Raw genomic sequence first — 14,680 nt, 5'->3', positions numbered from 1 at the left:
CAAAAATTCTGAGTTTTAGGGGGAACCGCCCACCCTGGAAGAAAATCAGGATCGAGAAAAACAACCTTTGCTCACGGTTCGACTCGGCCGGGCCAGCTATGTAACTCGATTTACTCTTGGTTCCTTGGACGCCCGGATTCTGCAAGGCGGGCCACGAGGCCGTTGCCCAGCGCTCTTGGCGTCCTATATAACGTCTGCTGAACCCGCAGCGCGCACACTCCAACGAGCGCGCGGGGCAAAACGGCTAACTCCACCGATGCCGCCGCTCCTCACCTTCTACTCGCCGGCGCAGCTCCCAGCGCCGTCCAGTGCCCGGTTCAGGGTCGCGGCTTCCGCCATCATCGGTGCCACCGGCAAAGCCGCCAACGACTTCCCGCCATTCCTGCCCAGCGCGGTCGAGCGCATACGCGACGGCGCCGCCATCCGCCTCGCCAAGCGAATCGAGCGCGTGCCGGTCCAGGCGAGCTAGCTTCTCCAGATATTGCCGCCGTTTGGCTCTTCATTTGAAGTTCTTTTAGTGTGTAGCGCCTGTGATGAACGAATTTTCATTGAACCAATCCCCACTTCAGACCTGCTTCTCCACGAGCCCGATACTGAGCAGCTGCGTGAGGCCACTCAATCAGCAGCAGAGCAGTGACCCGGTCGTGCTGCTCCATGGCTTCGACAGGTGCGTGCAATGGGGCCACCTATCTTATATATCATTCAAACTTGTCGTGTCTAATTCTTGTAACAAGAGTAGTTGTCTACATGGGATGCTGCCACAAGTCATGTCGGCCCAGTGCATGACGGAGCTAGCAATGGGTTACGCCTGGGCTGAGCTAGCTTGAGTGATGAACTATCGTAATATTTAGCGGCTGTTTGGTTCTAGGCATAAAAGTGCCACACTTTTTCATACAATGTTGCCAAACTTGTCTAAGGTTAGTTTTTCAAAATGAGAGCCACAAGTTGGCAAGCCTAAGAGAATCTTGCCATATTTTTTTGTGTGTATGTGATGTGGGACCATAGTGTGACTTGCCTAAAATGTGGCTTGAACCAAACACATACCTATGTTGGTCAAACTTGCCTAACCTTAGATATGGTAAGCTTTGGCAAAGTTAGTCTCAAACCAAACAGCCCCTTAGTACTTCCTCCGTCTCAAAATAAATGACTTAACTTTATACTAACTTTATACTAAAGCTAGTATAAAGTTAAATCACTTATTTTGGGACGGAGGGAATAGTATTTTGTAACAAGGAATTACAAGGATGTTCCTACTATGCCTAAGGCAGCATGTCCCCGCCACTGCGTGGATCAGTATATCATAGTAAACGTAGCGGTCGAAGCTAGTCGATTGATAAGTACGTCAACGATATGCTAGTTGTGTGGGCTAGTTGCCTAGTACTCGATACGAGAAACACAATGGTGCAAAGGGATTGTGATTTGAATGTGCGGTTCAAGAGGTAAATCGTTTACAAAAAACAAATGTATGAAGAAAAGCACGGTCAGTCAACCTTCCATCCTCATGGGCAGCGTGAAGAAAAAAACACACCAAAATTTTCTGGTCGCGACAAATGATGTGCACCAGTTGTCACCACGGGAGAAGATGGGGTACCCATTTATTAGTGATTTTCTATATGTTTACCCTAAATGTAGAAAGGAGAAAAGAACATGAAAAGGGGAAGCAGCTATTCTACACCCGGGCTCATCTACAAACGGAGGTGAACAGTAAAATAAAAACAAATAGCAAAAAAATAAGAAATATTTGGTATTTTTTTTGTGGTGCAAGATGCTCAATTGCGTGATGTCCGTGTAAAATTTCAGCTTGTTTGGACCTTTGAGGAGCTCATGGTAAAGAAGACAAATTTCACGTGTATGAAAACTTTTGAAAACAACATTGTTCACGCTCGATTTTATCTTTTCTGGCACGAGCTTCTGTAATGTCCAAACAAGCTGAAATTTTGCACAAGCATCACATATGTGAGCATCTCGCACCAAAAAATTTATTTTTATTTTTCTGTTATTTATTTAGATTTTACTATTCACCAGGAGTAGAGAGCACGGACACGGAATTGAATTTTTGATGAAAAGGCCCATATTTATGATATCTAACAGACTATGCCCGCACAAGTTGCGTGCAGTTGCACCCAAAGACGGCAAGGACAACTAGTATCAAAACTTATTGAAAAATAGTGTGATGTTGCACAAGCTATGAGTGTGAAGCATCCGTTGCAATTGCGAAAGAGTGTCATAGCGCAGTTGCATGTAGAGTGCACGTGTGGAGAGTAGTCTGAATCGGACCTGCAATAGTTGTGCGCGTGTTGCAGCGCTTGCAACTGCAGATGGGCCCTTCATGTAGAGTTGCACACCTGAAGTGCACGCCTGCGCGTGGTAGGATTTTTTTTTCTATAAGAGTCTAGATATGCAGTAGTTTTTTTCTTAGGGAAAGATATGTAGTTGTGTATTCGTTGTTGTGCTTACAATTGCGGATGGATCATGTCACATGCAATTACACATGTGCGAGTGATACGTAGTTTTTTTTTCAAAATCGAGGCTACACTAGTTGCACTCATGGTGCATCGGATGCAGTTCGGAGGAAGACTATTTTATACCTTAATTTCATACAGCTCGTCTGAATCAATGCCGCTACCTGCGTATGCCTTGTTTGTGGTTACTCCTTGGTCATGCCCAACAAATATTACATTCGGATGAAAATAACATGTACATTTTTCAAATTTACCGACATTTTCTACAAATTCCTGAACATTTTTTAAATCATGAACATTTTTCGAATTGGCTTGCAAATTCAAGAATTCTTTTCTGAATCGACAACTTTTTTTTAGTTGACAAACATTTTTTTAGTCGGCAAACATTTTTTGAATTGATCAAAAGAATTATCCGTCGACCATTTGTTTTAATTGATGAACATTTTTTGAAAGTGCATGAACATTTTTCGAAATCATATACGATTTTTAATCAATGAACTTCTTTTGTAATTCAAGGTCATTTTTTGGAAAAAGAATAACATTTAAAAAATGATGAACATTTTTAGAATTCATGAACATTTGGTTCAAATTCACAAACATTTTTTGAATAGCCGAATAGTTTTTAAAAATCATGAACATTGTCTTTAATCCACAAATATTCTATGATCTCTGGAACCTTTCATAAATTCACGTTTTTTTAACTTGGATTCTTTTGTAAATCCCGAATTATTTTAAATAAGAAAATATAAGAACAGAAAATAAATAACAAATAGAAAAAATTGAATAAGAAACAAAGGGCCTCCAGCCCCGCTCATGGGCGAGCCCAATAGGGTGCGCTGGCTCTCTCAGGTGTTTGAGAAAAAGATTCTAAAAAAAAGGTGTTTGAGAAAATTCGTTAAAAAAGGTGCTCGAGAAAAGAGAGGAAAAAGGAAGAAAGGTCGGATCGAACATGTGTCAAGATAAGCTCTAGGTAGCGCATTGCGTGGCGACTTGTGATATATAACGGGATTCCACTTAAATGAACAAACCAGTGGCGCCTTGTGAAGGAAAAAAATGATTCATTTTTTTCTCACTTGTGGGTGGCATAGTAGGTAATTTGTGCCAACTTTAGAGGTAATTTTAAAACGGAAAGACAGAAGCACTAATCACTTTACTATTAGGTATGGAATTGTCAATGTGGTGCGTTACGTTCCTGCTGTTTTGTATTGATGATATGGGCTGTATAAAAAAAATGAAAGAAGAAATTCCCATACATACATTGTACATGTGTTGCATAAAAAAAGCACGGATAAAAATAAGCTTTTTTGTGTGTTGTTGGTCCAGAATTTATGTGTGTAGTCTACATATAAGTATTATTTAGAGTGAATTTCAATTTTTTACAGCCTACACGCTTGTGACAGATTTCATACCCTATTTAGCAAAGAACCTTAATTTGTACTCAATTTAATGAAACCTATAACGCAAATTATGCTCATTTTTTCTAAATTTTCTACTGACTGTACACGTCACATATACAGTATATTTTTGATTTGTCTTCTCGGTTTTCTGCAAAGTAAGCTGGACCGGCGCACCCGATCTGGTCCACGCGGCTGTAGTGGGGTGGGCTTATCAGGTCGGATGGTCCATCGGTCTCCACCGTACATATGTGCTGGTGATGTCACACCCACTCACACGGTTGCCATCTTCTTTTTGTTTCTTTTTCTTTTTTGCAACTGGCATCTCCTTTCGGTTTTTCTTTAAATCCAACGTTCGATGCAAAGTAATAAAAGTAACAAAAAGAAATTACAAGTCCAAGTGCAAGTAGGTACACAATACAATGTAAGAAAATATGCTGCCAAATTTCCCAACACTTCTGGACGAGCATTAACCTATAAATTTCCACGCTAAACACTAGACAAAAATTAATAAACACTCGTCCTTTAGCAATATAAGATGTTCTAACCTTTTTAATCGAATGTATATAGACACATTTTAGTTCATATTTTTATGTAGTTCATATTGAAATATAAAATATTTCATACTCCCTCCGTTCCTAAATATAAGTCTTTGTAGAGATTTCACTATGGACTACATACGGAGCAAAATGAGTGAATTTACACTCTAAAATGCATCTATATACATCCGTATGTGGTTCATAGTGGAATCTCTACAAAGACTTATATTTAGGAACAAAGGGAGTATTTGTGAATGGAGGGAGTACTAATTAGGCGTGTGAGGCAGCCTCCTAGATTCACCATGTATTTAGCAGTCTGGACTATAGGCGCTCTAAAAGTATTAGATGCAGTTCTTGTTTAGAGTGGAGGTACACCTACCGTTTGCTGGAGGATGCTGGGTTGGAGGCTTGGGCCGTGGACGTTCTTGGATGGGGCTTCTCTAATTTAGGTATGCCCCCACTCTTCTTCATGCCATTGGAATTGGTTCAGTAATTATGCTTGCCACAGTTTCTAGCTGTTGTGACTTGTGACCAATTCTAATATATTAATCGATTGGATCATAGAAACAAGGCCACCATGTGATATTGTGTCTAAGCGTGAGCATCTTTACCAGGTACAAGTTAACTAAACTACTACTGCTGCAGTACTTTTCAATCATTTCCACGTGATGAGTTCCTAGTCTGCCGACTTCATGTTTAATTCAGAATTAGTTTGTTAATAACTGACGTTTCAGCCTTGCTCAGAACTGCACAAAAACTAGCTTCCATCCCAAAATAAGGACTGGATTATTCAGGCTGTATATTACTATGCTTTTCTTTGAGCGAGTTTTCAGTCTGCCTTTCCTTGTTTAATATGTTGACTCATTCATGACCATTTTTTATGTTTTAGTAGCAAACTTGACGAACGCAGCTATCTCATGAGTACATTGATATTATCCTTATATTTCAACAACCTCTTTGTGTAGTTCTGGAGATCCTACATCAAGAGGCCTATGGCACTAGTTGGATCTAGCCTGGGTGCTGCTGTTGCCATTGATTTTGCAGTCAACTATCCAGAAGCGGTACCACATTTTAAGACTTATTCTGCTCTTCTCATTTCTTAGCCAGCAGTATAGCACAATGGAATAGTACCACAAGCTATAAATATATATCCTTAATGCTATCACTGATGAGAATTGTTGCATGTACTTTCCCGTAACCGGACAAATACCACAAGCTTTCTTCCAAGAAGTAAACTTTATCTTGTTCATCAGGTATCAAAATTAATCTTCATTGGTGCAAGTGTATATGCTGAGGGCACAAGAGATATGACCGGAGTGCCAAAATTTGTCCCATATGCGGGGGTGAGTTTTTTTCAGAGCTGTGTGCCTTTCGCCAACATATAGCTTGGCTTTAGGGTTGAATCATTTTGTTCTTGTCGATACATTTTTCTGTTACTGTGTTTAGATTTCGTGTCCAGAGGCCCATGCTTGCGGTATGCATATTTATTTCACTTACGGATGATGGTTATGCTTGTCCTCAAGAATTGTTCATGTTGGATTATCATATTTATTTTTTTTCAAACCGATTCAGTGGTATGTGCATATGTGCGTATTGGCTGGAATACTGTGTAATTTTTTGCTCAATATAGGTCTTTGTACTGAAGAGTCTTCCTCTGAGAATGTTGGCTACACACTTGACGTTTAATAAAACTCCAGATGAATTATTTGACTGGGTCCAGGTAATAAGCCTCCATACATTCCTTGCACCTGACCGAAACAACTATTATACTCTAGTTGTTGGTGTACTTTTATTTTTCAAGTATGCAGTTTCCCGTACCATTCTTGAAAGAAATATTTTTCCTTTTTCTGATAAAAGTAACCTCCCGGCTTCCGATTTCATTTGAATGAAACCAGCGTGTCACAACCATTACAAGATCTGGTTCTTAGTTCCAGGCAGTCAACCATAACTTCTTAATACTAAATTCATGCTTCGGCTAGCTGATCCAAAGTCTGAACTGATTGCGAGAGACGAACAATATATCTAACACCCCCCTCTCACATCTACTCTTTTGAGTCCTTAGACATGGGATTGATGTAGGGTGTACAATCTTTTTTTATACTGTGTTGCTAAGGTCTTGGACTAAAGACCTCTTGGCTCTGAGAAAATATTGACTTCATGCTGCAACCAGCTCACTCAAATGTCTGAGACGATGGAAAAGTCGGGCAATATATTTCAACACTTAAACCATGCATAAACTGTAGATCTAAATATCTTCAGGGAACTAAAGATAAATTAAGCATCAAACAGAGGAAGCCTCACTGACAAGTCAATTCGCATAACTTTGGTGATGCACAAACAACTCTACATGAACAAAGTCTACATTGCTAGTCTCCTTATCATAGGACCCCAGCCATATTGATGCCCATAAATTTCTTGTGCAACCTTAGCCATCTTCGTAGAATCATGTTGTAGCAGCACACCAGGCCCCATTTTTTCTAGCAACCCAGGGAAACAATGAAATGTCATACAAGTAAAGTGATATTAGTTGGATCTCCATGTCGAACAACTGGAAAACAAGATATATTTCTTGTTTTATAGATCACCCCAAAAAATAGCAACAACACCTATCATATCAAATTTCCTAACTCTACGAGAAAAATCAAAGAAGTTAAACAATCTTGCAACATATGTACCATATTACCTGCTATATCTATCACACCGAGAAGCAACAAAATAGCAACATTCAACACATACTTAGCCCAGGGACATGCAAACATGGTGTGTTCCATCTTCTCATGATCTCTACAAAAACTCACACAAATTCACTCCATGCCATCCCCCTTCGTGAGTTGTCTCTAACTAAAATCCTATTTTCACCACCCGCCATTTCTCTTGAAATTTTAGTTTACATAGGGGAAATTGGCACTCTTCGGGGAGCAAATATGTACATTGATTTAACTCTGAATTCACCAGATTTAGTTGACAACCATTTCACCCTATCACCAGGTTGATCTCGCATCGCAACATGGCCACACAAGGCTTGCAAATTCTACCACATAATCATAGTTTCCTCACTCATAAACTCCAAAATTTCAAACAACTGCATCCTTGTCAGAACATGAACAATTATATTTTGAGTCGGAGTCAAGTAATAACACCTAAGAAATGGCTGACAGAGGGGGCCACACCCAATCCAAGCATCCACTACCGGATTTCACTTATATGATGACGGCCAAAGCCATCGGCAAAGGCCAAAACCGTCGGCACAGCCTTTGTCGACGGTGGTCATCATCATAGTGCCTTAGACATAAATGTCCTTTCCCCGTTGGCAAAAATAGTTTGACAACGCGTCCGTCAAATGCCATCCAGACATGTGCCCGTACCAGAGGCAGCCATGTGACACATCTATAGCTTGGAGTTGTGCTGACGACAAAGCCGTCGGCATAGGTGTGACACGTGGCGTCGCCTAGGAGCTCCGCTGGCATATCAACTTTCGTATGATGACATTGTCGGCATAGCTTGAAAATACAATTGACAAATGAAGTCATAAACTCATAAGAATTAATAATTGAATTTTGGCTACAAAATCGTCATACAAAAGTTGATACAAAAATGAATAAAGAAAACTTTATTAATGATAATTATCATTATAAAGTGAAATTATAAATTACACAATCCAAATAAAGAAATAATAAGCTTTATATATTGATATAAATACAAATACAAAGTTCTTATGATTTACATCAGATCAAAGAGGTAAGAAGGAAAGAAAAAATAAAATCCTAAGCTAGTTAGATCTTCATCTTGATGATCATCTGAACCACAAAGCACTCCAAGTCAGCAAAGGAAATTCTATAGAAGAAATTAAAGCCAAATGTTTAAGTAGTCATTTCCTGTTAGGGAATAAACTTCAGTAGGAAGATAAGCACCACAAAGCCGGATGGAGCAAGTCCCAAGTCAAATAGATATACAGCCAGAAGAACAAGAAACATAAGACTCCAAGGTAGGATTTTGTGGGAGATGTCCTGAGATGACCTAGAAGTGCGAGGACTAGATCATCATAGGATTATGAGAAATATAGCCTCTGTAGTATCAAATCCCAGAGAGGAGCCTTAGAGCGAATTACGAGAGAAAGAGAGAATTTCGAGAGAAAGAGGGAAGGCAAGTGTAGCATCTGTTCAAATCAGATTTCGGAGAGAAGGAAAATTTGGTAGATGAGGTACTATCCATAACCTGGTAAGAAATGAACTATATACAAGAGAAATCATTATAATCTATGCAATTACAAGCATTGTAATTATATAATTAAAAGAATTATATCTTTTGTAATCTACCAAAAGAACAGTTGCATGTATATAATGAGCAATGCTAATAGAAGAGGAACCAGTTCATGTTGTATTAAACAACATGAACTAGTTCCTCTTCTATTAGTATTGCTCATTATATATACACCATCATCCTAGTTGCTATAATGTAGAGAACTAGTAACTCATGGGTACTTGAACAGTATAAGACCCCCTCTACTTGAGACAGAACAATAGCTTGCACTATAACTTATATATGAACAACATAGGCAAGTGTAAGTAGAACTGGATAGAGTTAACTAATTAACTAGTAGTGCGTCACATTGATTTCAGTAGTGTTCTCAAATCAACACTAACATCACAATGTCTATCTAAACTATAACCAGGGGCATATGACTTGTGCAGTAGCTAGACACTAGCAAGAACCCTGTTATTTAGTGGAGCTATAGAACTCTAGCTATATATAGCACAGTAACAATAGCGCAATGTATGTATGAACTAGGAGGGGTACCAAATAGGCCAGCACAATAGTTATAAAACCGAAGAAATTGGGGAAATCCCAACAAACCTAATTAAACAGGAGCAAGTCTAGGATCAAGGTATAACTACACATGCCAGTGACCAATTAAACTGAGTTCTTAGGCAACGTCACCAATAGTGCACCAATCCTAAGTAGCAGATCATAGCCATCAAACCAAGTCTTCCCAAAACCTAGATCACACCTAACTTGTGAACAAAGGACCAAGATTACTATCAACAGATCCACGGCGATCCATCACTAGCATGAGAAGAAAAGCAAAAGATGAGGAGCTCACCTCGTAGGGTTATAGTTGAGGCAGAAGCACCACCTTGCCGTGATTGTGCCAGAGTACATCGTCGTCGCCATCCAGCACGATGAGGGAGCAGCACTGCACTGCACCGGCATTAACCCACACCGGGTTGCGCCATACGCCATCCCACCGGCATGGGGGCACCGGGGCAAAGCAGGAGCACGACTGCAACCACCGGAGAGCGCCACCCCATAAAGGAGCATGGAAGGATGCGAAGATAACCTATCTAAGCACAGGAGCACCGCCGGCGAACGGAGAAGCTCACCCCACCAAAACCCTAGGTTGGTAATACGGATGAGAGAGAACACATGAGGTGAGGAGAAACAGATCGAAGGGGTGGAGGTGGTAGAGCAGCTTTAGGGGAAGTTGTGGTGTGCATCACGACAACGGAGTGTGCTGGAGATGGCCGGAGCAAGCGGCAGGGTTAGGGTTTCTGGTGCGAGGAGGGAGAGAGGCGGAGAGGGAGGGCAGATCATAGCTGCTGCTTGGGTGGATCCAGCGCGAGGAAGGAGGTAGGGGTCACAGGCATTGGATTGGGGGTCAGGGTTGGGGGAGGTCAATTTCAGTGGCTGGATTGTAAATGGCGGTGACGGAGGGATGGTCTCCTCGCGGGCTATGTCCTCTTTTTTTCTTATCATTTTTTCTCCTGTTCTTTAGATGGATGGATGTGGGAGCATGGACGCTAGGTTGTGCGCCATGTCATCTATCCATGGCACGGATGGTTCCACCAATGAGATTAAGCTCATACAATTGTGCTTTCCCTTTTGTTTTTCTTCTGTTTTTACCCTCTTATTCCGGGTAAGGGAGATGCTTGTGTTTAACCGACAGATTAGTGCATTTCGTACACCTCCCTCTGCACCGGGCACGTTCCCTATAGGCCCCACACCTTATCTTCTTATCTCCAGAAAGGTCCACAACCTTCATTCTTCTGTGTGCGAGGCTTCCGGATCAAAAGCACCATCACCGCTGCATCCTAGTAGCCATGTTGTGCCCCCTGGCCATTGCTGCAACCTGCTAGACAATGATAAATAGGAACATGACAAGTGATATTCTTAAATTATGGTTTTTTCATTTTCTGAGAGCCACAAATGATTTTTTTTGTTAAGAACCCATTTTCGAATGCAGGTAAGGGAGGCGTACTCGAAAAATGGGTTCTTCACGGAAAATGTTATGGCCACATTCATGGCACAATTTTTTCAAATAATGTCGTATTGTGTGCAAGTGTGCATCTTGGAATGGCAAACAATGTTGATGAAGAGAATTTCCATTTTCTTTGCACTAAAAAATCATTTTCAATTTTCTGAGTGCCAAAAAAAGGATTTTTTTTTGTGAAGAATGTAGCAAATATTTGTTGTAAAATTGGACCACATCAATTTTAAAAAATAGTAGACCACATTTTATGTACACATAACCAAATGGTTTTCACTCAAAAGGTTTGCATCCACCTCTCGCCAATTTGATAGATTTCTATAGATTGAGCTGGAACCGGTTGAAATTTGAACTACTGTTGCCTCATCGTTCGCTTATGATTTTTTTACAAAAACATTTTTAGGTACACAAGTAGTTCTTTCATTAGAGATCCCACAAAAGTTTTGCAAGATTACACCCTAGCTATGAACGGTCATGCCCGCCATTTTAAACGCATTTTGAATGCAATTTGCAGCAAACATGATTTTAGATTGTTCAAATTTCAAAATGTAGTATACCAATAGAATCCTTTCAAGATTCTGTTCCAAAAACATACAAGGTTATTCGAAATCGATGCAAGTATGAATTACTTGTGGCTTTGACAAAAATATAGGGACCTATTGACAGAAGTACATGAGGTCGCATTTTCAACATATTTAAAAACAGAAACAAAGTGGACATTCATAAATTATGAAAAATTCTACCCCAAGTTGATAAATAGTTTGTATATGTTTAAGTTTAAATAAGTCAAATTTATACTTTTGTAAAAAAAAAGAAAATGACTTAAAAATAAAAAATAAAAATACTATGCCGACGGCCGCTATCAGGGCTGTCGGCGTAGATCTGACGGCGTGAGCCGTCCGTCAGCAAACGGGACACGTGTCAGGCCATGCCTACGGCAGCCATCGGCATATCTCCATATTTGCCGACGGCTTTTCGTCTGCCATCGGCATATCGCCTTATATGTCGATGTATCCGACAAGAAGTCGTCGGCATAGATTATGCGGTCGGCATATACGTTTACTCGCTTAGTCTTATGTAATTCAAACTACTTTCTTAGCATCACCAATACCCTCTCACAACATGAATAAAATACCCTCATAATTGGTCCTGTCATAATCTTATTTTCCTAGCATCACCAATACCCTCTCACAACATGAATAAAATAATATTACACTAAAGACACCCGATGAAAAATGAGAATCCAGATGTCGTCCTATGTAATTGAAACTACTTTCTTTTTTTTCTCTTCTCTTTTGGTTGTCGAGTCATGTGCTTTTTCCATTTACTGATTTATTTTTCATTACAGATTGGCCGTCTACACTGCCTACTTCCATGGTGGGAAGATGCTACTGTTAATTTTATGATGACTGGTGGTTACAATGTCGTAAACCAAATAAAACAGGTTTGTTTTTAAAAACATCCAAATTACGATCTTAGCAAGTTTTCACTTATGTTAAAATTTTCTTATTGCTTACCAACTTACATTTTCTTCTTATAATCCAATGTGTTGTAGTCTGGTAGAAATTGTCAATCGGTAGCCTTCTCTTTTTTTAGATAAGGGAAGAGAACGATCTCCCCATTTCTGCATCGGAAAATGCACACAACCCAAAAATATTACAAGATCATCAAATCATATGCGCCCAAAAACCACTGTTGGAGCCCATAGCTTTACTTGCAGCAACAAAACGTCGGTGATATATAGGATGGTTACTCATACGAGACACCGAATAGGATTCAGCGTTGCTCTTAATTATTCTCAGATTGGCCCTTTACTTTCTGATACATTTTATACAAAGCTGGTTCAAGTGCTTCGTGCAGCATTAAACAACTTTATTGGGTGAAAATTGTTTTTTTACCAACGGGTCATCCCCTGTCGACTTACATTAAAGAAAACACCACCGTACATAGTCAGATTGTCTTACAGAAGTTAAGCAGAACAGAAATAAACACTAAAATCTCCATTTATAGCAGAACATAGAGCATTATGGGAAGCTCCAAATGGGAGTTTCTTGGAATCAGACTCTGGCATAGTTTTAAATAGCGCGCTAAGCATCGTAGCGGCGGACCTCTTCCAAATGCTATAGCGTGCTATAGCGGAGCTATAGCGCGCTATTTAAAATGTTTGTTCATTTGTTTGGACCAAAGTCTCTTAGCGCAAGACCTTTTGTAAACGCTATAGCGTGCTATAGCGGAGCTATAGCGGGCTATTTAAAACAATCACTCTGGCAAAGCTGTAGAAAGACACTTTCACCCCATGATCATCTGGTCGCAGGCATCCATCCATGGCTTCTTGCATATGCCTCCATAGCCACCTTCTTGAGCAGCACTGGGAAATTTACGGTTAATAGTTAATACACGCAACATTGCCAGTTTTCCAAATTGTCAAACAAACTGTAGCTCCACCACAGAGCGCCAGTTCTGCTGAAATAAAGGGAATGATGAAATCTATCCCCCGGACATATCATCTTTTATCAATGGTGTTGGCTTGAGATCCAATATAGTACGGAACTGTTGGAGATCACAATCTTTCATGTAAGAGAAACGAAGCACGTTATTTCAGACCGTGCTCTACTTTTGTGGACAGGTAAAGCAAAAATGCCTGGTCTTATGGGGAGAGGATGATGGAATAATTTGCAACAAACAAGCATTCGTAAGTTACCTGGTATATAATGCATAGATGTTGTATGTGGTCTAATTCGCAAGATGCATGCATCTGCACACCATTTTGAATGTGTTGCGGTACTCTGCAGCGGTTACAGCAGGAACTCCCGAGCTCAATTTTAAGACAGGTAACGCAGTGCGGCCACATTCCGCATCTAGAGAAGCCGAGGGAAGCGGCAAAACACATGCTTGACTTCCTCCGAAGCGATAACCCGGAGAAGGTGGGGCGGGCTTCTTCGCTGTCCTCAACTTATCGACACTAAGGTATGCCATTGTTCACTGTGGAAGTAGCTTTGCTAATATCCTACTCCAATGTGCTGAGAGCTGAGGCACTGACGTTTTACGTGCACCGTGTCCAATGTGCTGCAGGACAAGTGAACAGGAGCAGACCCCTTACTCCCTTAGGCTACCGTACGTGCAGCACGAGGTGTACGTGAGCGTACATGGCACACTCATGTTTACGCCCCTCCTGCAATCTCCTTGACTTAGGCAAATCCCTTTTAGTAAGCCTGGAAGATATCCCCAGCCACATCCTGATCAGCTGGGAGCAGCCGAGTTGATCAACATGCTGAGCAAAGGGTTAGCCGTGGCCGCGGGGATGGAAAAGGCCGCACTGTGGAACTCGAACAGCAGAGGCAGAAACTCTGCTATCCTCTTCTTTAGGTTGCTGGTCTTTAATTAGCACTCGAAAAATGTACGTATGTATCGACTATAAGCTGGCCTCGTTCTTGTACTATATGTTGAATATTCTAGTAGTCTTCCATATCATTTATACAACTGTTATGCAATATATTTTTTAAAATATTTTTTATAATACAAATCTTATATTAATATCACGAAGATATCAACTACGCCCAGCCTCTGCACAAACACGATATCGAAAGACCTCAAGGATGCACACAACCAAGAACAAAACAAAAAAGAGAGAAATAGAAAACAAATACCCCGCCGCAGTGATGAAGCAAAGAGAGAAATGCGATAAATAAATCACGACAAACCGAATAAATAAGATAATCAAACGAACAATAGTTATACGCATAGTAGACATGCAATCAGATAGAAATGTTTTTTTTCGCGAATACGCAAAGCTTGCATATCATTCATTAAAAGGAGGATAGTAGAGTTACAATGAGTTGGGGTAGGAGCACTAGTATATTACGTACACAAGATAGGCGAAGATCCTAGTGCGAGCATGAGGGAAAAGTGGGTTTGCTCAGCCCCAAACGTTCTCAGATAGCTACGGTGTTAGGGTGGCGAGACCATTGGCCCCCGCCTTGGCCCAAGAGTGTGCTTCCTCCTTGATGTCGTGGAGAAGTT

The 14,680-nt window shown here is 40.6% G+C and overlaps 1 protein-coding gene across 2 annotated transcripts; it reads left to right on the top strand.

Annotated features, from left to right (window-relative positions):
* The first annotated feature begins 252 nt into the window (after positions 1 to 252).
* On the top strand, positions 253 to 14,112 carry LOC119306098 (uncharacterized hydrolase YugF-like). 2 transcript variants are annotated; one of them, XM_037582429.1, is made up of 11 exons: positions 253 to 460; positions 570 to 667; positions 4,747 to 4,844; positions 4,960 to 5,009; positions 5,361 to 5,456; positions 5,649 to 5,738; positions 6,026 to 6,115; positions 12,009 to 12,104; positions 13,287 to 13,352; positions 13,453 to 13,627; positions 13,733 to 14,112. In XM_037582429.1, the coding sequence occupies exons 1-10, from the start codon at positions 257 to 259 to the stop codon at positions 13,624 to 13,626; spliced, it is 1,062 nt and encodes a 353-aa protein (XP_037438326.1). In that variant the 5' UTR covers positions 253 to 256; the 3' UTR covers position 13,627; positions 13,733 to 14,112. The 2 variants fall into 2 exon arrangements, with proteins under 2 accessions (XP_037438326.1, XP_037438325.1); XM_037582428.1 differs by having other exon boundaries at positions 13,287 to 13,364.
* The last annotated feature ends 568 nt before the right edge of the window (positions 14,113 to 14,680 follow it).

This window comes from Triticum dicoccoides, chromosome 5B (assembly GCF_002162155.2).
Source record: "Triticum dicoccoides isolate Atlit2015 ecotype Zavitan chromosome 5B, WEW_v2.0, whole genome shotgun sequence".
Lineage (NCBI taxonomy): Eukaryota > Viridiplantae > Streptophyta > Magnoliopsida > Poales > Poaceae > Triticum > Triticum dicoccoides.
This window is presented reverse-complemented; position numbering and strand designations above follow the sequence as displayed.